The 22,926-nt window shown below is 47.3% G+C and overlaps 1 protein-coding gene across 2 annotated transcripts in view; it reads left to right on the top strand.

Annotated features, from left to right (window-relative positions):
* Positions 1-22,926, top strand: part of adam19a (ADAM metallopeptidase domain 19a) — a 171,399-nt gene that overhangs the window by 108,045 nt on the left and 40,428 nt on the right. For both annotated transcript variants that reach the window (XM_069671980.1, XM_069671981.1), the window contains exons 4-10: positions 1,389-1,470; positions 9,788-9,864; positions 15,882-16,065; positions 19,954-20,019; positions 20,497-20,568; positions 20,797-20,963; positions 22,794-22,878. In XM_069671980.1, the coding sequence (XP_069528081.1) occupies positions 1,389-1,470; positions 9,788-9,864; positions 15,882-16,065; positions 19,954-20,019; positions 20,497-20,568; positions 20,797-20,963; positions 22,794-22,878 (733 nt within the window). The remainder of the gene's footprint in view (positions 1-1,388; positions 1,471-9,787; positions 9,865-15,881; positions 16,066-19,953; positions 20,020-20,496; positions 20,569-20,796; positions 20,964-22,793; positions 22,879-22,926) is intronic.

Raw genomic sequence — 22,926 nt, 5'->3', positions numbered from 1 at the left:
GCAATATCAGGGAAATGATACGGGGATGTCAGCGAGCCGAGCGAGAAGCTATGAATATCATTGAAGCTTTGTCTGACGGTGCACTTTCTTCAAAGCAGAGGTTTTAGCATCCGAGGGAACAAGGTCTCAGTCATCAGGCACATTACTGTCAGACTGCGAGCCGTGATACTGAGGGAGCTTACCTGTCTCCTGCTTGCTCTCTAAGTACGTAGGAGCACAAAGAGATCGACTCCTGACGCAGTCTTTCTCTGTTCTGTGACCCAGTGGTTGATTTGGTGTGCAGAGAGATTAACGAGGTCGAACAGGAAGTGAAGTCTGTCTGTGCAAAGTTTGAGATCCTCGGTGCACGGTTGGGGCGTCTCCGAGCACACCTGCTCCAACATTTGTTTCTTAATATGTCGATTAATCACTCTATATCTTTGATGACTCCTGATAATGAAGACCAACAGATGGTTCATTAGTTAAACTTTAGACTCTAGTTTATCATCATTACCTACAATTCTCAATCTCATATTTTTAAGGCAGTTTTCTTTATTCAGATTCCTTAAAATCAGCTTCTCCATCGTTCCTATGCCGAACAGTGTGTCCGGACAGGCTGCAGCTAACATCAGCTAACATCAGCTCCTTTCTCTGGTTGTTTTTGATCCACAAGGTTTTTAATGGAGGCCGAATTATCCACAGAGGTCTCCTCCTGCCCTAACAAACAGACCCTGCGGTTAGACCCAGCACAAACACTTCATTAAACAGTATCGTAGAATAAATCTGTGTTTTTCTGATGCTCTTCGGCCAGCACAGGATGTCTGGTGAGGGCCAAGCTCGTCCAGGTAATTGACTCTCCCTGCAAAAGAAAACCCAACTCACAGTTTGTAACCAGGAAACAATTAGCAGCCTCTAAAGCCGAGCGCTAATGAGTGAAATCAAAGTGTTGTTCTGCTCTAATGATAAAGGAAACCGTCTGCAGTAATGACAAAGACATGCCCCTCCCTCATCGAGGATTCAGGGTTAACCAGGCCTCATGAGTCAGTGTCACGTTTGTTCTTATTTTCTAAACTCTGTTGACACGTCTGAACTTTGAACTCGACTGCTCTGCTCAAGGAGCAGCTCAGGTCACCGTCAGCTGCTGACGATCGCCTCGCTAGTCGAGCCATTGACATTAGCGAATGTGCTAACATCAGTAGCTGACTAAAGGAACTAAACTGTACCTCTGTGTTAAAGCTCTTACAGTCTGTTCATCATCACATGATCTGGTCAAACACAAACGTTAACGGCCAACATGGCGTCTGTTTGACCTCTGTGCCTACAGTGAACATAACACTCATTAAGTACACGCTGATGGTTGAAGTCTCCTCTCATCACCTTCCATCTCTTCTTGTCTTTCTCTTCCCCAGCGAGCTGCTGGCTCCAGACTTCACAGAGACGTACTACACAGAGGATGGACAGCCGGTGACTGTGGACGGTTACAATTACACTGTAAGTATTTCTCACACGCTCCGTCCTTCAGGGTTTCATCCTTCCTTTCTTTGTTTCCCACGAGAACACGGTCGATGCTCTTTAACTCTAAACCAGCGGCTTCATCCTGAGACAGAGACACTTTATCAACAATAAACGTATTATTTCTGTCTTTAAGTTTCAGCTGGTCTCTAAACACTGTCACACAGGACAGCTGTGTCCATGTTGTTAATGTTCCCATAATGTGAGACACTTCAAAATCAAGTTTATTTTCATGGATGGATTTTTGTACGGAACATTCAGTTTACATACATTTTATTAACTCCAGATAAAGTCTGAAATAAGTCGTAATCAGGAGAAATGGAGTACATGTACGGATGAATGTCCGCTCAGGGCTTCCGTACATCATGAGCTACTTTGACTTTATCGATTCGGTCTGAAGTAAGAAACACAAAAAGAATTAAAAAACTAAAAAACTGTATTTCACATTTAAAACAAAATATTTCCTTCAACATCCGAACGACTTCTTCAGTGTTCAGACTTTAAATCCCTTCAACGTCGTGTATCAGCACCAACGCAGCGACGGCTTCACGTGTTACATCGGGTCACATGTTTAAGATGAGAAAATGACGACGTAATCAAAAAGTCCACAGAGAGAGGTTCTGTGTTGAGAGGCTTTCTGGGAAATGTAGGAAAGTTATGAGACTTCACTTTCTAAAAAAACCCCACGTTCACGAAGAGACGTCCCGAACATGCAGAGGAGGAGAAGTCTTCATTATAAAGTGTTTCTTCCATTAATCATGTTTCCTCCGACACACCGGAGCCTTCAGAACCCCCGGCGCTGCTGATGCATAAATTATGGAGCCCTTTATTAACGCTGTCGGCCATGTGTCTCTCAGGTTGAGGAGGCTTCCACACAGGCCTCACAGAAACCTGCGTCACACAACATACAAACAGGAAACACAGAGCAGAAACAGGCTGCCGGTCTGTCTCCACGAACACACAGGAGCTTTTATTTTAAATAATATGACTATGAGCATTAAGTGGACACTGTATGGCTGATGGGTGTCCTGGTACTTATCAATACTCTTATCGATCCCACTCTGCATTATGTGGTGCAGAGGATGCAGACATGTCTTTGTCAGGGTGTCTGATAATGTGCCTCTTAAAGGGGGGTGTATCTGTTCGGGGCTGTGGTCGTCTCCCTAGTAACAACAGTCAACATCAACTATACATGTCTGGCTGTCATGGCAACTCAAAATCCACACTTCACACACACTGTACCTAAAGTAAAGTGAAGTAAATCTTATCCAGTAACCATGGCGACAGCTCTGTGACATTCTGCGGTTTGTTTCCCTCGTTTAGCGACGGAGGATGGTTTAACCTCTGACCTCTGTGAGCTGTGGCTGCTGCTTGATTGATGCTCTATGTATTACACTGGAACATCACTGAGACGTGCTAATACCTGAAGCTAGCTAACAGTGACTGAATAACCACAGGCTCAGTAAGAGACCCGTGTGTTTTACCTGCATGTTCTGTTTGGCTCATCCCACCTGCAGCAGTGCCATCAGAGCCACCGGGACTCATAGGCCCAAGTATGTCGCAGTCGTCCTCAGGCTGCTCAGCTCGGTCTGCAGGCTGCTGTGAACGCCAGCTTTCACACTGTTTGTTCTACACGCTGCACTTTGTGACGTCACAAAGCTGGCCAATCAGAAGAAAGAAGGTTAACGTTAAGTACTGACAGGAGCACCGTTTGTCCATGAGCTTATCGGTGCTTACGGTACGGACCAATCACGTACCGGTTCTTGATACCCATCCCTCGCTGAAGGCTGGCACCACCAAGGAAACCAACAGAACAGACCCACTGAGATTGTCTGCTGCTTCTCTGACGGCGGGTCCACAGCAGCCCAGTTCAGTCCGACTGAACCGAACCCCGGAGCGTGTGTCCCCTCGGTGCGGTTCGTTTAGGTGGTGTGAATTTGTGCGCCTGTAATGTGTCTGCATGCCCCTCAGAAAGGAGGTAGTTGCGTCCCTGGTTAAAAGTAAAACATTAAAGTCTTCGATCATGTTGAGTGTGATCGATCAGTCTGCTCTCTCGCTTTGTTTACTTCAGAGAGTTTTCCCACGTGGAAATTCTGACCAATCAGAGAGCAGTTTCCTCGCACATCAGAACTTTTGGTCCTCTGGTGAAAGCTGCCGCGTGACACAAACCAAACTGGATCAAACAAATGGACTTGAGGTGTGAATGCGCCCTGAAGGACCTGTTCATCAGAAACATCCTGTGTGGTGTATTTTTAAAGGCATCAGCTCATTTTCACTTCAGACAGCGTAACTTATTTGTGATGTCACTCTCTTTCTTCCTCATATCGAGGATAAGAACACTTCCTGATTGCCTCTCTGGTCTTTCAGCTCCAGTGTTTGGCTGAGTCACAATCCTCCTCATGAAACCACTGAAGTCGATTCATTTCAATCTTTAAAGACTCGACTTATCAGGATCTCTGCAGACGCCTCACATCTCCTGAGCTCTTCATGATCACAGGAGCCTGAGCGCTCTGATTGGTCCTTTGATGAACTCGTTGCTGTTAAGTGCCACATCACACAAACTGAATCACCCGTTTGTCCTCGGTGGACTCTCTCCTGCTGCATCACTATTTATGCTCCGTCTGCTCGTTAGATCATGAACCACGTTCAAACAAATAAAGGCTGATTGAGATTAAAGGTGAGTTCAGTTTGTCTGCTTGTTAACTGAATGTTGGTGCATCTGAACGCCCTCGCAGTACGAGCGAGCACCAGAAGAACAAGAAGTCAGTGCTTGATTAAAACAAGAGGCATCTGATGACTCTCAGAGAGCGTCTTTGTAATGATGCTCGAGGCTCTGTCTCCAAACAGAGCTAAAGTGTTAGCATTCATGTGGGCTATCGCTGTCGCTCACAGACAGCCTGCTATCAGTCCAATGGTCCACTCGAGGCTGAGTGTTTGGAGGGTCCTCTGGTCGAGCATCACACAGGAGCAGGGCAGGCTAAATAGCTGGTCTCACAGCCGTGTTAGGAAGTCACTTTAAAGGGGAGGTCCGTTTCTTACCTCTGTTTTTATGTTTCTGTGTTCAAACCACAAAGAAGCTGTCATGGCTGCAACATGATGCTTGATCCTAACAGAAAGAGGACTGCGTCGCTCTCTCGCCATGTTCGCTGCTCTGAACGGGCCCAGCTGCTAACTTGAACCCCTCCCACACTCACCTGTACGCTGTGATTGGCTCAGGGATCCACGACACGCCCCTCCTGAAAACGTCCTGTGCAAAGCGAGACAGAATAGATGCAGAGGGAGGGGTCTCACAGGGTCTGCACACACACTCACACTCACACTCACACACACACACACACACACACACACTCACACACACACACACACACACACACATGTACAGAGGCCCAGAGGACTCTCTGGACACAGACTCTGATCGGCCTCTGAGCGTTTCTATGCTGCAACATCTTTTGTAACTTAACATCTGCACAGACGTTTCATCAGGCGGGCTATAAAAATCTGTGTCAGTGTATTTATAGAAAGCTTTGACAGATTAAAGCTCTCAGAGGTATTCAGGAAGGAGTCGTTGAACACACTGAACAGTGTGACAGGTAAAGCGTTTCTTTCTTCTGCTGCAGCACAATGGAACATCTTCCTTTAAGTCTGTATTTGATCACCGCACAAAACGGCTTCAAAGACAGACTTTTATTTTGAAAGGAGTCTCAGCTGAGTCACTCTGCCGCTCTGTTGTGTCAGGTGGTATTTTTAGACTTACACGTCGCACCTGTCTCTCTATTCTGTGGGATTATAACAGCTGCAGTTATACAATACAATAAGTTATAACACGGAGAGTCGGCGTGCCGAGCAGGAAGAAGACAGGAAGAGAGGAGCGATGGAATCACCCACATGAGCTTCCTGACAGTTCGTGTGTCCTAACATCGTCCTGCAGTCGGATCGGTTTGCACGACGTGAACCTTCTCGAGGTGATTTTATTCTCGTGTTGTGATTGGTGGAGCCTGACCGTCTCGCCTCGCCGGCCTCGTCCAGACTTCTGAGAGTAAAGCGAGCCGCTGCTCTGCGGGGAACGGTTGAAGACATTTCTGTCCCTTTCATCAGAAAAGTGTGAAGACAGAATTTCACCAACATCACTTGTTCAAGTGGTTAATTTGCTGTGATGTTTCCTTGTAATTGGTTCATCAAAGAAGTCCTTTACTCCGGTCCAGAACTGGTCCGAACAGTCACATGGATCCATGTTTCAGGAGGCTCTGTCCCACAGTGCAGCAGGTTACAGACTCTGGGTCGGAGAAGAAGTCAGAACTAATTTAGAGGATTTATATTCAAACATATTTAAAGTTGAGGAAGTGAAACATGAGGCAGAGCGTGCTCAGGATCAAACTGTGTGTGACCTACAGGCCCTCACAGTCCTAAGTGTCGGGATGATTGGAAAAGAACCCGACCTGAACCTGCTGGACAGTAATAAGATGTGGACCGGTCAGAGCCACAGGCGGGGGTTTGATCCGACAGAATGAAAACATCTTAATAAAGCCTGATGGGGTGTTTTCACCTGTTGGGTAACTGGATCAAAACAACTCTCCTGTTGCGGCTTTCTTCCCAGGGGTACCGTGCAGCATGAACACACTGACAATGGATCAGACCTCTCCTCTGGTTCTGGGTCAAGTTAGCCCATCATTGCATCAGGGCTGCAGAGACCTGTGGAGACGTGGAGCTCGGTTCCCCCCGGGTTCTCCGGCTTCCTCCCCGTGTTCTGTTTGGTAAAATCTCTGTTTTAGTGAATGGAGTCTGGTGGGTCAGAAGAGAGCTACACAGCACAGCTGTTTGTGGTTCAAAACAATCTCTGTTGGATAAAGTCAGATGCTTCTTTGAAACAACAAAACAGCTGTTAAGTGTCTCTCATTAACACCACCAGACGCCACTGACAAAAACAGAACACAGTCACACGTCTCCTCATCAGTTCGTCTGTGTTACTGTGTCTTTGACAAATATTTAGTTGGATCTGGACTCACCGTTTAAAACACTAAAGTTCTGAAGAGTGAAGCCGCAGGAGACCAGTGTCTCCAGTGATCTGCAAGGTAAAAGTATCAGTTTTCTGAATGGAGTCTGGTGTGTGTGCAGAGAGCGATGTAACGTCTGTGTGTGGTTAAAACAATCATCTTCCTCTGTAACACAAAGGTCTATCTCTGTAGGGATCCTTTCTGTCATGTTGTCACACACTTAGAATAACAATCTGAGCCTGTCAGTGGAAACAACAAGAACTTTTAGTGGATGCACTGTGGCCCCACAGCTAGAAGGTTCCTGGTTTGATTCCCGGTTCAGGCGTAGTGGGCCTTTTTGTGTAGAGTCTGCATGTTCTCCCCGTGCATGTGTGGGTTCGCTCCGGGTTCTCCGACTTCCTCCCACAGTCCAAACACATGCTCGTTAGGTTCACTGGTGACTCTAAATTGCTCGTAGGAAAATGTGACTATAATAGGTTGTCACCTGTCCCTGTGATTGACAGGTGACGCGTCCAGGTGTAACCCCGCCTCTCACCCAATGACAGCTGGGATCGGCTCCAGTCTTGGGATGTAAAGATTTCCTTGTTAACTTTAAAACATCCAGCGAGGCTTCTTTTCTTGCTCACAGTGAAGCCGTGACCAAAGAGGACACGACTGTTGGAACGTGAGGAGCAGAAACATAAACATAGAGACGCTGCACGCTGCACACACAACAGGAGTAAAGCTGCTCCAGCTTGAAGCCAGTGCAGCACAATGTCCACGTGAGCAGACGGGGCCACAGCCCTCCTCTGTGCTCTAACGCTGCAGTGTCTGAATCATGACCAGGGACCCAAAACCACCGCCTGGTTTACAGACACATGAAACCTTCGGTGCTCCGTGTGTTAGCATTCTGGATGCCCGATGAACACGTGTTGGACATGTGTCCACTGATGCTGCTTTCTGTGCTGGCAGCGCCCACAACCTCAGTTTCAGAGCGCTCCTCACCGCCATTTACTGTTGCTAGGTTACAAAGGTTGTCTGACAGCACTTCCTCTTTCCTCTGTAGTTCGGGAAAATGTCCTTTAGTAAAAGCAATTATTGAGCACGCAGAGGAATTTAAAGCCGAGGGAAGCAGCAGCTCTACACGAGTGTGACAGCATGACATTAACCCTGCGAGAGAAGGCTCGGGGAATATCACCGACTGGATGCGTCTGGATGCTGCCCGCTTCAAGGCTGCAGACTGAACAGGGTCCAAGCTGAGATCGTGTTGGATTGATCGACCCATCCAGTGTGTGAACGCAGACCAGTGTTAGGGAGACCGTCAGCCCGGCTCTGAACGCCTCCACATCTGAGGTCAGTCAGGAAATACGACCTCGACATCTCGACAGAGGTCAGCCTCGTGGTAACCCTTCAAAGAGAGGTCAGAACTGACTGCGTTGTCAGTGGCAACCAGGATTAGTTTATCCTCCGCCATTGTTGTCGACAAAGTGGACCACCAAATCTACAACGGTTGCATCTGGGACCCTGTCAGGACAGGCGGTGGAGCTGATGGAGGGATGGACTGTTACAGCACTGGGCCATGGTTCCCCCTGACTGTCAGAGTGTTTAGTTGCTGCTGTTAAAGTGAAAGTTTGATTAAAGCAGGAACACAACAAAGACAAACAGGCGGGCTGAGGCCGACAGTGTTTCATTAGCACGAGTTCAGAAGTCTTTGTTTCAATGTGGTCAAACAAAGCTGAAAGTGTTTCACCTCCACAGTTTAAACATGGAGCCGCACACGTGTTTGATGTTCCGACCTGTTCACACAGTGACACCTGCAGATGTCACAGCTGGCAGGTTCCTCTCCACACTGTTCAAACACAGCCGCTCTCCTGGACGGCGTCCACATCGGCCTGTAGCAGACGGAGCGCTGCGTGTTGGCAGGTAGAGGATGAACAGAGCGCTGGCTGTTTCAATGAAAGAGCTCGTTTAACCGTGTGATGAGCTGACGGACACTTTCAGCCTTTGAAAAGTCCCAAAAGTGACATGAAGGCAGAAATTAAACCTGTTCAGGCTAACACGAGGCCTGTAGACCCAAAGGCTGAGCTGCTTCTGAGCTCATCAAAGGTGTGATACGTTTGTGCTTCAAACCTTCAAAGTGTGAGTTTCATTCTTTGTCTCTGTTTTACCTTTTGTTCTGCGAGCAGAGGAAGCAGGTGTTCTGGCAGCTCTCAGGTGTTCAAAGTTTCCTCAGCTTTTATTTCTCCATGAAAGTGAGCTGAAGCGCTCTGGGTGGGAGGGATGAGAATCATGAAATGTACCATCGCTGAGACGCTGTGACAAAGAAGTGAAGTTTGTTTGTATGAGGTCGTGGGTCACCTCTGGTAGGTACAGGTGGAGGGGTGCCCTGACCCTAACCCTAACCCTGACCCTGACACAAGCACGTATTTATCATGAACCAATGACTGCCTCAGCTTTACTTCCACTAATGAAGAACGGTTTGATTTCATGAGCAAAGAGTTCTTCCTCATGACAAACAGAGCTGTGTGTGTTTGACCCAGAGACACACAGTGTGTAGATAACAGGACAGAACTGTGTTCATGTACCAGAGCTCCACTCGTAGTGATGGATACCATCATGGATCTGACTCCGTCTTAGCTTTGGAGTTGGAAAGACGTTGGTGTGTTTGACCCCAGAGACAGACGACAGACCAGCATATTCAGTGTGTCTATATTCTATATTTGTCCAATGAGATCATGTTGCAGTCATTACAGCCTGTCTCTCTGCTGTCGGCTGAAGCGTTACCTTAAACTCTTTGAGACATTTTGACCCCCAAACGTAAAATAGGGCCGATGCTTTGAAACAGCAGCGTTCCTCTTTAAACGTTGGACAGCAGATGATATTAAACCCTTCATCAGCTCTCCTGAACGTGTCGCACTGAGAGGATTACTTGGAGCATAAACCTTCATCAGCTCACGCTCGCCTCCTCTTCCATGTTTTACCGACGCAGCGTCTTCTTGTGAACAGATTCTGTTGAATTGATTTTGACTCTGCAGGATGTTTGAGTGTCGGAGCTCCGGCCTTCATTTGAAGCTCGTCTCACGTTAAAGAGCGCTGCATCTCTTCATCGACCCATCCTGTAACAGTCTCTGTTCAGGGACAGCGGGCCGTGTGTGTACCTGGAACAGGAGCACGTTTCCTGCTTCAGGGACACTCGCGGCCCGGGTCCATCCCGCAGATCGATGCTCTGTTGGCCGCTCCGCCGGCGTGTCTGCATAAACATGATCACTTAAAACTTCCCTTCAGATGAAATATGAAGTATTGATCGCAGTTCTTTTCTCTTTCAGGAACACTGCTTCTACCACGGCCATGTGAGAGGACATCCGGAGTCCTGGGTGGCTGTCAGCACGTGCTCCGGAGTCAGGTACACATTAGACACACATACTCATGCACAGGTTGGTGCTTCAGGTGAGTCAGGTGCTGGACTTTAATAGCAGTGAACCTCTGACTCTGGAGTTTGCCCTCCACACGGTTTGATAAAGTTTTTCCAGACTCTGTCAGAACTCTCCCTTCTTCTTCAGATCGTCATAAAAGTGACTAATTTGATCCTCTTTGGGATCCAGCACTTTTTAAAGTCTCACATTTCCACAGCCTCAGACAGACTTTAATGTGGAGCGCCGTGCATACTGAAGACTCAGGCTGAAGCTTTCTGCTGGCAGAGATGCTGCACGTCCTGAGGATGCGTGTCCCAAAAATATATTCATATATTTGATCCAATAAAAGAGACATCAAGTTATAGCTGAGCGGGGCTTTGGTAGGAATTAAACCCAAAGCCTGCTCAGTAAATCTGAGGCGATAAGAGTCGCTGGAGTTTTTTTATTACATTGTAAAATAAAACTTGTGAATGTGATGGAGGCTGGTTCAGGTTCAGAGCTGCAGCCCGGTCCGGGAACGCCGCCAGACGCTGCGTGTTGACAGCAGCTCTGATGGGGACAGAGCAGACGAGAGGGAGATCTGTGAGCAGCATGCTGATGCTGTCTGAGCGTCCAGTCAGTCACAGAGGCGTCGCGGGTCAGCTGACCCACACCAGAGTGTTCTCTGAGTGAAGACAGACCGAGGTCACACGAGGTCGTTTGGGTTTAACAGAGAACTGAACATTTCTAAGAAGTGGGCGGAGCCTCTTGCTTTCAAATTACTTCACCTGCATTCTTTCCAACGTCCAGCAGGGGGCGACTCCTCCTCCCTCAGTAAACATGTTCCTAATGAGTTGATGGTCTCAGTCTCTAGTTTCAAGTCTTCTTCAACACAGCATGATGTTCATTTAGTCACTGATGCTCCCACTGAGAGTCACACAGACCAGGAAGAGGGGAGGGGTTAGGGCGGGGCTACCTGTGATAGACAAACCAGTGACGACCTGTCAGACAGCCCTTTCCCTCGGCACTATGTCTCACTCTGCACACCGTACTGCGGCGCACCGTGTCGGATCAGCTGTTTGTAGATGAAAACAACAACGTGGCGTTCACGATGACGACGTTGTTGTCCTTCATGTGTGAAGTGTTTTACGCCGTGTGTCAGCTGTTTGTGTCACAGAGCAGCGGCGAGCAGCGACTGACATCACACTTGTTTGATCTTAAGAGTATCTTGGTTACCTTATGGAGTTCTGCTGAGTCATGATAGTGTTAGGTAGCGGTGGCTAGCTGCGCTCAATGTAAACATCAACACTGAGACCCGCTGCACGTCTCTACCCATCGTTCTATTCAAGGGGATTATACAAAAACAATGACTCACGTCTGCGAGGCTCTGAGGATCAGTGTGTGATGTGAGATAAGAACAACGAGACTCACTTCCTGTTCACAAACCACCAGGCGTGGATGCACATTACAGAGTAGTAGAGATTCCATTTACATTAAAGCAACTTGTTCCAGACTTTAAAACGAGTCTTTCGAGATGATTTTTGATGGACAGGTGTCAGCTCTGATGAGCTAACATGACACACATCCCTGTGACAGCTTGTAGCGCCCCTCAGTGATGCTGCCAGCGGTCAGATAAGAACCAGACTTCAAACATTACATCTCTTAGGACGGCAGAAACCTGCTTCATGCTCGCAGTCCAGCGGACGCGGCGGTCGGATCGTTAGTTTCACGATAATATCTGAGCTGTAAAGAACTTTGATTGATTGACTTGTTGTGAAGCTGTCACTCTGAGCAGGAACAAAGGTCTTTAAAGACGATGGGTGACAGTACTGCAGAGCTCAATCAATCAACGTACGCTCTAATGGAATAATCACCATCAGTATTATCACTCAAAGTTCCTCTTTCATGACGAAGGGGCGGGGCCTCAAACTGTACCTTACACAGGTAACGCCAGCCACTGGTCCAAAAGTGCTGGTTGACAATCTGGCCAGCAAAAAACAAAACTCAAACACGCTGCCGTCTGAACACAGCGGGGTTCATGGGCACTAACAGAACCTCGAGCCCGTTGCTCTCTGTTTCGAATCGTTCTGGGGAAACATGTCAGACACCGGAGAAAGAACGTGCACCCTGTTTCACACTGAAGCGGGCCCAGGTGAACGTGCGTGTCAGGTGACCAGGACAGGTTGAGCAGTCAGAACAAAGCCGCTTCCTGTGCACGTGTGGACGCGGCTGAAGGGACGAAACAATCGTAGAATAAACTTTAAATCCTGCGTCAGCAGCAGCAGTGATGTTTCACTGACCTGCTGCCTGCTTGTTCTCTCATTTCGTTTGTTCTTCTGGAGTCATAAATGATGAACAGTCCTTTTAAAGTGACCTTTACATCACCTGTAATATTTTATGACCACATTATAAAACCTTACTCTGCTTTTAACCTCATTATAAAGCCTGGGCTAAACCCCTGAAGTATAAACGTTGTTTTAGGCGGCAGAATAACAGAATAACATTATTATAATGTCAGAGAGATGTGAGCGCGAAACAAATAAAATCAGCTGAAGATGAAAGGGCTTTCAGCGGGAGAGGAGCGCTGTGTTCCAGCGGGAGCCGTAATGAAAGCGTTCTGTCAGGGGTCACCTTTTATCCTCTGACATCTTTGAACATTTCCTCTGCTAGGCAACGGGCCGATCATCATTTCTGCATCAACAACATCTCAACAGAACAACAGCTCCACGGCCGTCCTCTCATTATGAGATCATGATTACAGAGCAAACAGAGTGCTGGATCTAACAAGGGGAACATTCCTGTTACAGACACACCATGTGATCAAACAGGCGGCCAGTGCAGGAGCGCTGACACCTGCAGTTCCTCTGGTGTCCACTTGAGGCTGTCTTCAGCAGTGAGTCAGTCCCCATAGAGCCCTGTGTTAAATGGGCATTAGCATTAGGGGCGTGGCCTCTTTGAGTGACAGCTGGGAGCTGCGAGCTGTCTGCTAGGTGTCCCCTCAGCTAACTCAGTCTCTGAACTTAAAGGAGAAGTTTGGTATTTTAAAACCTGGGTGCTATTTGTACGAATGTGTGTCGAGACGACTCATAGGAACAGAATCGGCCTCTGCAGTGGCTGCAGTATAATCCAGGGCACCTGCGCCCGATCAAAGTGCGTCCACTGAAAGTTCTTGTTGTTGGTGCTGAAAGGCTCAGATTATTAATTGATATTAATATCTGTCGAGTAAGTCGACTGTTTCTGGTTACACAAAAAGGATGTCAGTCTTTAAAAGTCGGACACCTGGAGTAACAATCTGAGCCTGTCAGAGGTAAAAATAAGCACGTTGCCCCTGGATCATGTTGCAGCCATTGCGGCTACAGCGGAGGCTACAGCAGAGGCTACAGCAGAGGCTACAGCAGAGGCTACAGCGGAGGCTACAGCCGCGGCTACCTACTGGACCGATGAGTCATTTCAACACACATTTGTACCCAGGTTTGAAAATACCGAACTTGTCCTTTAACCTTGTGGCCGTGTTTTGTCTGTGCACGTTATTGGACTAACAGAACGTCCAACAGTCTTACACACTTTTTACACTTATTTCTATGTTAGCACTGATTAGCAGCTACCTGTGCTCAGCATACCTGCCTGTTAGCCTGTTCAGTGTTTGATTGCAGGATTTTTGTTGGCGATTTGAGATTACAGCGCACCATGGTGATGAGGAGAAGTTGCTCTCTCACCAGAGATTCAGGCGAGCAAGCGGCGAACAAGCGGCGAACAAACGGCGAGCAAGTGGCGAGCAAGCGGCGAACAAGCGGCGAACAAACGGCGAACAAGCGGCGAGTCTGATGAATAAGCAGCTGCAGTCTGCTCGCAGCACAGACACACCCTCATCCTCTGGAGGGTATGGGAGTAAACTGGCTCATCTACCAACACAACGACAGCCAGCCCCTAAATCTCATTGTGTTGCTTTCCCATACGTTTCACGATGCTCACAGAATGTACCTGTGAGAGTATCTATGCAGCTGCAGCACCTTCACATGTGCACGGACATCATGCAGCCCCTGAGAGCAAACAGCCCGAGCTGGGAGTGGTGGTTATCATCTCGTGATGGAACACATCCTGAGCATGTTAGCCGTGGACACTGTTTAGCTTTGATAACTTAGCTAACCTCTCGCTCCTCTCCAGCTCCACCCTCTCCTCCAAATATGGTCACTTCTGGCTCCGGGAAACCAACATGGCGGCCGCTGGTATGTTGATCTCAAGGCTTTCAAAAGGCTGTCGAGGAACCAGTGGCTGACGTCACGGTGGCTACATCTGTTTTTTACACGGCCTGTCGTTCAGGAGGGTAACAGAGTTTTTACAGAGCCTTTGAGCGACAGCTTGTTTTGTGTTAAATCTCCTCTCCTCCTGTTCCTCGATGGATTTGAGTCTTTGCTTCAGACCGACCTGCTCGACCCCGCACAGCTTTGCAGGAAACTGATGATTATGCAAAAGAAAAATCTCATGATTGCTAAAGAATTGCTTCACCGGAGGCCGCGGCTGCCGGGATAACAAAGTTTGCGATCAGAACTTTTGTTCAGGTTTCAGCGCCGACCTTCTCTCGTCTTATCTGCAGTCCTCCAGCAGCTCTGTGTGTTTTCATTTCCACTGCGGCCCCGCGGCGCCCGGCTCATTTTCCCCGCCGGTAACTCTCCCGCCGTAACGAGGAGCTTTGTATCGACTCAGGATGAATTACACGGTTTTAGGGTAAATTGCTAAACAGCCTTGGACACATAATTACCAAAGAAAGAGAGAAAAATACAGTATTCAGCCGGGCCCGTGTGGTCCGAATAAAAGAACCAGTTTGGCTGCAGCTGAGTTAATGATTACTTTACAACATGTCCGTCTCAGGGAGGCTTCTGCTCCTCCAGACGTCTGATTTAACGCTGTTAAAGATGTCTTAATGTGTTTTAGATGTCGTGTGTGGGTTTTAAGTTTTAATAGAATCAGAATTGCGTCACAGCTTCTCTGCTTCCTCCGAGTCGTGGCTGACAGGAGTCTTAAATAGTGCAGCTTCAGGCTCTCACACTGCAGCTGCTTGTTTTCGCCCACAAAGGCAGAGAGATGTACAATAAAATGACAGCAAACAACGTGTGATTTTCCTGGAGTCTAAAAAATGTAGCACAAAGAAAGGCAGAGCACACATCACGGCCGACGGTCCATCAGAGCTTCACGGGGGGAGAATCCACTGAAAGAGTGATGGACTGTAATCTTCGTCTCTGAGCCGCGCGGTGATAGTTTGTGAAAATTCATCGCTGCTGCCTGAAAGTGTTTCTGATGCTGAGAGGAAGAAAACACGTTTTCATTAAGGAGAGACGCAGCGACAGGAGAGCAAACACACGTGCTGTGTTCAAAAGGACTGACTATGTAGTCTGTAGAATTATTTAGAATCACTTTAAAGTTTACATGACTGAAACACATGCTGACCGCCGGGGTCAGCCCTACACATGAGTCTGAAAGTGAGTGACAGTTCTTTCAGAGCCAAAGAAAGTAAAACAACAACAACGGCCCAGGAAACACTTCAAAATAAAAGCATTGTGTACAAACGAGGGGAGTCAGACTTCCAGACCGGGCTTTTACTTTGAAAAACATACCGAAGTGTTGCTACTTTCCTCTGCATGCCTGTCACTTTCACTACAGGAAGAGACGTTAATGTTGCCGTCAGAGATCAACGGGACTCATCACAATTCATTTTCACCGCGTGTTTTGGTCGAGGACCGCACGTGGCTCACGGTAAAATAGGCGAGTCGATACTGCGGCTCCACTTAGCTTCACCTCTGAGAGGAGAGGAGGTGGAGACGTGTCGGCCATCAGAGCTTTTCACATCCTTTGTAAATACTTTCAATCCCCAAAAACATGGACCTAAAATGTACTCCAAAGAAACTTTGAGTTCATTCTAACAACAAGTTGCTTCCAAAGTCACTTCCTGTGTTTTAACCCCGTTTTCCCGCCCTGGTGTCTTCCACAGTCTCACCAGCGTGTCCTCTCTCCTTCCTGTCTGTCCTCACAGGGGCCTGATATCCTTGAATTCTAGCGACACCTTCTACCTGGAGCCAATCGGCGGTGAGGATCCTCTCGACCACTCGCTGCTGAGAGCGGAGGATCTGCAGATCAAAGGAGGAAGCTGTGGACACGGACACCACGGCGCACAGTCCGACCTCATCTCCGGCCTGCTCAGACCGCTTCACTCAAGGGTGAGACTCGCGCTCGCACGACAAGTCATTTTCAGACAGTGTGGGGAGAGGACGTGTTAACACGAGTTAAAGAAACAAATGTTCAAATGTTCCCGAACAAGGAGAAGGCAATCAATTTAAATTCCGCCTGTGAGCTTCAAAGGACGGGTACATGGATCCCTGTAATAATCGTCTGCTCTTAAAGCAACCAACAGCTGAACTATAGAAAGTCTTTCCTCACCGGGAACAAACCACTGGAACAAGTTTGAATGAAGAGTTTCGACGTGATTTAGTTGCAAAGGAAATTCAAACAAACTTTATTAACACTTGTGTTTCAAACAGTTTAAAAACACTTTTAGTTTGTGCAGCAAACATTCAGGAACATCGATAACTTTGAGTAGTCTCGAGTATTCTGTGAGATTCAAGGCAAAGCTTGGTTTAAAAACGAAGGAAACATTATGATTATATTTTTATGATTATTTTTGTGTTTCACAACATCACAATAACACAGAAATAACACACTAATCATGTCAGCGTGACACCAGGAGCTCCATGTGAAACAAGCCACAAACAGAAGCTGCATCGCTCTTTTCAAAGCCACCAGACTCCACTGACATAACAGTAATTTTACCTCTCAGGCTACAGGAGGTTCTGGTCCACTGCTGCCTCTGTCGGTTGGAGTCAGTTACGCTCATGATGCAGACAGTTGTGTCCGTGAACACAAGGTTGAACAGAGAGTGTATCTCCGCACAGATTACATGGCGGCTGAAGGAATCTACAGCAGGAAGTCAAAAGTATTTACATCTCTAACTACGTAAAAGAAAAACAGAGCGCAGGTTTTAAAACTCCTGAAATCCAGCTAACAAAGCGTTTTGTGTTTCGCTCATTAGAAAACCTTTTGTGTTCATTACAGTGAAGAAGTTTTAACGTCCTTTCAGCCCGAGTTTTCTTCAGGCAGGTCGTTCTTACCTTTTCACCAGACACAGTGAGTGCATGTTGGAGGTGCGGATACATTCGTCTCTGCAGGGGAAATGTTCCTTCTCATTTGGAAACACAATATTGGAAAGGTCTCAGTGCCATTTCCAGGTTTCTGCAATTTACTGCCGCACCACCTGAAAATGGAGGCAATTATGGCTTTGACTCAGCTTTTCATGTCTGTTTAGGTCGTGGCTATGAGTCAATTTCCTGCACCTTCACAGAGACACGGAGCTGCACACAAAAGTCTCTGTTTTTCTCTGCAGTTATAAATGAGAAACGTCTCCTCGGTGGGACGTTTCATCTTCATCTGTCTCCATCGCCAGGACTAAATATCATTCTTAGCTTCTCCTCCTCTTATTTCTTACATCTATCATTTTCCTTTTTCTGTTTGGCTCATTTTAAACTCGTCTTCCTCGTTTGTTGAAATCTCTTCCTCCTCCTGCATCAGACCCCTCGGCTCTCCTCTGCCGCCATTAATCCTGAGTCGTTCTGCAGCAGCCGCACAGACTGCAGACTGACTCCGGAGGATTTTCACACTATTTGCCCTCCTAAATAAACAATGCAATATGTTCATTTGTTAGCGTGGATGTGTGTGTGTGTGTGTGTGTGCGTGTGTGTGTGTGTGTGTGTGTGTGTCTGAGCTCCACATGCTGCTGCACAGCGCCACAGATTCCCCGCCGGTCTGCAGTATCTGTGGTTAAAGTCCGGACCGAGCGGCAGCAGCAGCATCCGCCTCCTGCACGTAAATCAATGAGTTTTAATTACAGCCGCGGCGCTCTGTAATGGCTGTAATCAGGAATTAGCAGGGAGGAAACTTAATGATGGAGGGAGAGAAGAAGCTTTGTGAACACAGCAGCATGGATGGAGGGAGGCGGCTTCTTCAGCTCTTATATTCTTACGCACTTTCAGACGTTGTCGCTGCAGCGTGTTTACACGTTTAATAACCTCAAATTAAACGGATCAGGCAGCTGCATCAGCAAACAAGCCGACCTGCTGCAGGTGCTGCAGGCGGACAGGAAGAGACAGAACAGAAGTAGATGTTTTATTATTGTAGTTTGTTTGGTTAGTAATAAACATTTATTACATTTAGGCAGTAACATGTGAGGAAAACGTTAAGCTCTGACGCTTAAATATATGATTGACAATTTCTTGTCCCGCCCCCCCGATGACCTATGCACTCGCGCAGGGTCGTGAACGATGATTGGTCAGCGTCTCCTGACCAAGACGCGGCACGGCTTTATGCCACTGTGACGGATGAATCTGACGTGGTGAGCATCGTGAAGGACACAAGTATCGTGTGGTCACATTCACACGTATGTTCACACCTGATGACGAAGGAGTGAATGTTCGAGCTGATGTCATCGAGCTTTTCTTGGCTGCTTGCCTTCAATGAAACAGGAAACAGACGTGCCAGGGGAATTTCAAAATAAAGGCTTATCTTAAAGATATGGATCGTTTTTTTCCCACTCTGCATCAGTGATTTTAAGATGTTGATCGTTTATTAGTTTAATATTGAACCATATCAATGGTTAGTGTTGTATAATCAGTCCCTCCAGGATGTCACAGCCTCCCTGTGCTTGTTGCAGCCTAAACGTCTGATTGTGCTGCAGCTTTTCTGAAGAGTTGCAATCAAGTTGTGACGCTTTAAAGCTTTTTTTCTGTCGAACACGTCGTCTGTGAGCGACCGGGACAAACTCTCTGATGAAGACGTCTGTTGGCCGAGCGAGCTGTTGGTCGTGTGGTCCCTTTCTGTGAAAAGACGCCCAAAGAAAAGTCATGAACCATGACGGGCTCATGTCTACTCGTTACGACGTTCTGCTCGTTCCTTCAGCTGCTGCGGCAGGAAACAAGTGATAAGAGACGGGGAGTAACATCTCACTGAGCAAAGACTCTTTGAAATCAGCGCTGACACAAACATCAGTAACACAGCTTCTGGTTGGTGGAAAGTTTGGAACACAGCCTCTGATTGGTGGAAAGTTTGGAACACAGCCTCTGATTGGTCAGTAGACTCAACACACGGCATCAGGAAGTGGCTAAGTGTACGGCTAACAGCTCTCTGCACAGAAACATGATGAATAATCTGAAGAAGTCATTAAGTGTTGGCTGTATGATCCTATGACGTGTTTCAGAGCGATGAACAGAGAAACATTTCAGTGTGAGTCATGTTAACTTATTATGTGTGCTGTTATACGTTAATGCCACATATAGACTTTAAACCAGAGGATCATTTTATTCTAATTGCTTGTGGACTCAATTTAACAGCAGCAGCATGTGGACCTTCACGTTATGGTTCACGGACCCCCAGGGGTCCTAGGACCCCACTTTGAGAACCACTGTAATACATACAATGTTCATTGTGCTATGCGACATGACAGCAACCTGTTTGTCTCTTATTCTGGTCTTTAATGACGATGATGTTTCAGCGAGAAGACTGTGTTCATAGTGTGTTCATTATTTTGTTATTATTCATGTTGTCATATGTTTGAATCTTTTTATATATTTTCTACTTTGTGTCTTTATTACTTGATTTAATTTGCCTGTTTTGTGAGCTGCTGTCACGCTTAACTTTCCCCTTTAGTGGATCAATAAAGCTTATCTTAGCTTATCTTATCTTAGCTTATCTTAGCTTATCTTAGCTTAGCTTAGCTTAGCTTAGCTTAGCTTAGCTCAGTTATTCCCAAAGTGTGGGCCCCTGGTGGGCCGTGAAGGTACTGCAGGAATTGTACAAACTTGTATTAGCCTTGTTGTGTCTCTTGTTGTGTCTCTTAACAGATTGTTGCATGTCAGTAAATGTATCATCTGTGTGCTTCACTGAGTGCTCACCTTCACACAGATCTATGAAGCACATGAGTGTTCTGGTCCTGCTGATCCAGCTCACCAAGAAGGTCCTGAGTGTAACCGTGTTCCTTCTGTCTGTGTGTTTCCTGTCAGGTTAAGAGGAACACCTGGGGTACGACCAAGTACATGGAGCTGTACATCGTGGCTGACAACACACTGGTGAGTTCACAGAGCGCCTCCACCCACCACACACATCCACAGGTACTTATGTTATGAACGACACGTCGGCTGACGTCAGAGCGCAGGGGTCCACATCCTCCACAAATATCTCACAGCAGCTAATGGAGCTGTTTGAGAGCGAGAGCCGGTCTGAGCATGTGCAGACGAGGCGGAGGATCTGTCTGCTTAATGAGGGAGGAGGACTGAAAGGTGAAAGGGCTCTCAGACAGACGCTAAGCTGCAGAGACGAGCTGCTGTATGTTAATGTAACGACCGTGTCTGCTGCGTTAACGCCATGGAAACAGACGGGACCAGGAAGTGTGCGCCCGCTCCTCCTGTAAGTGCTCTAATTATAATGATGGAGCCGGTGAAAGTGTTGTGTTCAGGGGTCATTCATCTCTGCAGGGAACTTTTAGAAAGTCTCTAACATGTTATTATTTTCCTGACCTTTGACCCCTCGCTCTCTCTGTCCTGCAGTTTAAACGTCAGAATAAAGACTACGAGAAGACCAAGACCAGGATCATGGAAATCGCCAATTACGTGGACAAGGTGAGGCTGATAATACCTCGTGTTATCTATCTCTACTATACTGTAAAGTCTTTGATGCACCAGGGATGGAGAGGGAACAAAACAATCATCAGGATTTAATCAATATCGTCCGTCAGCAGGCCTAAAGGGGATGAAATATCCGTGTGAGCAGACTGTGTGATATGAGCTTACAGCCTGTGTGTGTGTGTGTGTGTGTGTGTGTGTGTGTGTGTGTGTGTGTGTGTTCAGTTCTACAGGGCTCTGAACATCCGCGTGCCTCTGATCGGTCTGGAGGTCTGGACCGACAGAGATCAGTGCATCGTCACCGAGGAGCCCAACGCCACGCTCTGGTCCTTCCTGCAGTGGAGACAGAAGCTGAAGTCCAGGAAGAAGCACGACAACGCCCAGCTGCTGACGTGAGACTCACACACACACACACGGGCACACACACACACACACGCTGCTGACCCTGCCACGTGCGGCTGCAGCTCTAGATTTGGTCGACATGTTAAAGAAAGTGAAACAGTCTTTAATAAAGTTTAAGAAAGCCGTGTGAGGACTTGTGCTGAGTCATGTTGCTGCTGAATTCGATGCAGAAAAGGTTTTTATACCCGCTCAGTCCTCGACTTTATTGGCCTCCATATCTGTAACTAAAGCTGTTAACTTCCACGAGATGAGATGAAACAACATCAGTCGGGCTCCAGCTCACAAGTCTGCCGTCTTAACTTCAAAAGGGCCGATGTGTCGATGTTTGTGCTGCGAGTTTAAGAGACACGTTGAACATGTTTCCTTTCTCGTTTCTTCTTCTCCTTCGCTGCTGTTTGTTGCTGCATCGCAGCAGCTTATGGCATGTTACTGCTACCTGTAGTTCACTAGACTTGTGTGCATCCTGACCCGCTTTCACAAGTTCAAAGAGTGAAGAGACGGACACAGACATAGATGAAGAAGAACAAAGTCAGCTGTTTCTTTGGCCTCCAGGTCCTCAAAGAACTTCTTCATTTTCTGTTCAAATCATAATTTCTAATCATTCTTGAGGTATAAATAAAATCTACTAGTTGCTCTTTAAAACGTACAGTGTGAGTGCGCAGCAGCAGCAGTGTGTGTGTGTGTGTGTGTGTGTGTGAACAGATTCCCTGTCAGCGAGTGCAGCTGTTCCTGCAGCTGCCCACACAGACGCTTAACTGCTCGAGCTTCACGGTCTTCAGTGAGACTGAAAAGTCAGCCGTGCTCTTCACGTCCACTTTACTCTAACTGAACTCTGTTGTTCATGTGAACACAGTGTTGTTCTAACTTTACAGAAAGGGTCCCGACAGAGATACACCTTTGTGTTGAAGATTTAGATGCTTTTGTTACATCGCTCTCTGCAAACACACCAGACTCCATTGACAAAACCAGTGATTTTAGCTCACAGGACACAGGAGCTGCTGCTCTGCCTCTGCCTCGTTTGGTCAGTTAATTTGTGTTATTGTGTCACTTTGGTGTTTACATATTTAAGTTGTGGATTACACAAGAACAAAACACTGACCGAGCGAGGCAGAGGTAAACCAGCAGGCCTCCTGTTCAGCCAGCTAAAATAACTGTTTTTCTTAATGGAGTCTGGTGTCTCTCACGGCTGTTTCTGGTGACAAAAGCAGCTTCATCTTTAAAGGACAAAGGGTTAGTGTTCTCTGTAGGAGGAACATGTACTCTGTTATGTGTGCTTAAGGTTTACTTCATGTCACTTTTACTCGCTTTAAATCAGGAAGAAGACGCCAGTCTTAAGTTACGAAAGCTGTCGTTTAGTTCGATATTTTTCTACTTTTGAAAAGTGCATTTCTCGGCCGCTCTCTCCACCTCCTGATGCAGTATTGATCCGTCCCTCTGCCTCTGATATCTGCCTCAAGAGGGAGTAATCAGTGACATTATGAGTTTTGTTTGAAGAGGGGCCTGCAGACTCTCCGCCCCCCTGATGTGAGACACTCATCATCACCATCAGCTAATCAAAAGCTGATGAACTCCACACCCCCCCTCGCACACCTCCTGTCACCTGACGAGCGTCTGTGTGGCTCTAATGACAGACACACCCCCACATTTAGGTCACATCATTTCATCTTCCTTTAGTGTACACCCCTCGCCCTCGTCTGACAGGCTCGTCGTGCCCGCTGCTGCTGCGTCTGCAATCACTGTGCAGCCTCTGTGGCGCCTGTGAGCGAGCGGCGAGGAGATTAAGGTTAACTGATTTTTCCTCCTGTGTGTGTTTTGTGCAGCGGTGTGATTTTCAAGGGGACCACTATCGGGATGGCACCGCTGGAGGGGATGTGCAGCCTGGAGAACTCTGGAGGCATCAACGTGGTACGCTGGGGACACACTCCTCTCTTTATTTCCTCTCCTCTTCCCCTC

This window comes from Semicossyphus pulcher, unplaced genomic scaffold, assembly GCF_022749685.1.
Source record: "Semicossyphus pulcher isolate SPU_LCO1_2020_fin unplaced genomic scaffold, fSemPul1.0.p SCAF_21, whole genome shotgun sequence".
In the NCBI taxonomy this organism is placed as follows: domain Eukaryota; kingdom Metazoa; phylum Chordata; class Actinopteri; order Labriformes; family Labridae; genus Semicossyphus; species Semicossyphus pulcher.
This window is presented reverse-complemented; position numbering and strand designations above follow the sequence as displayed.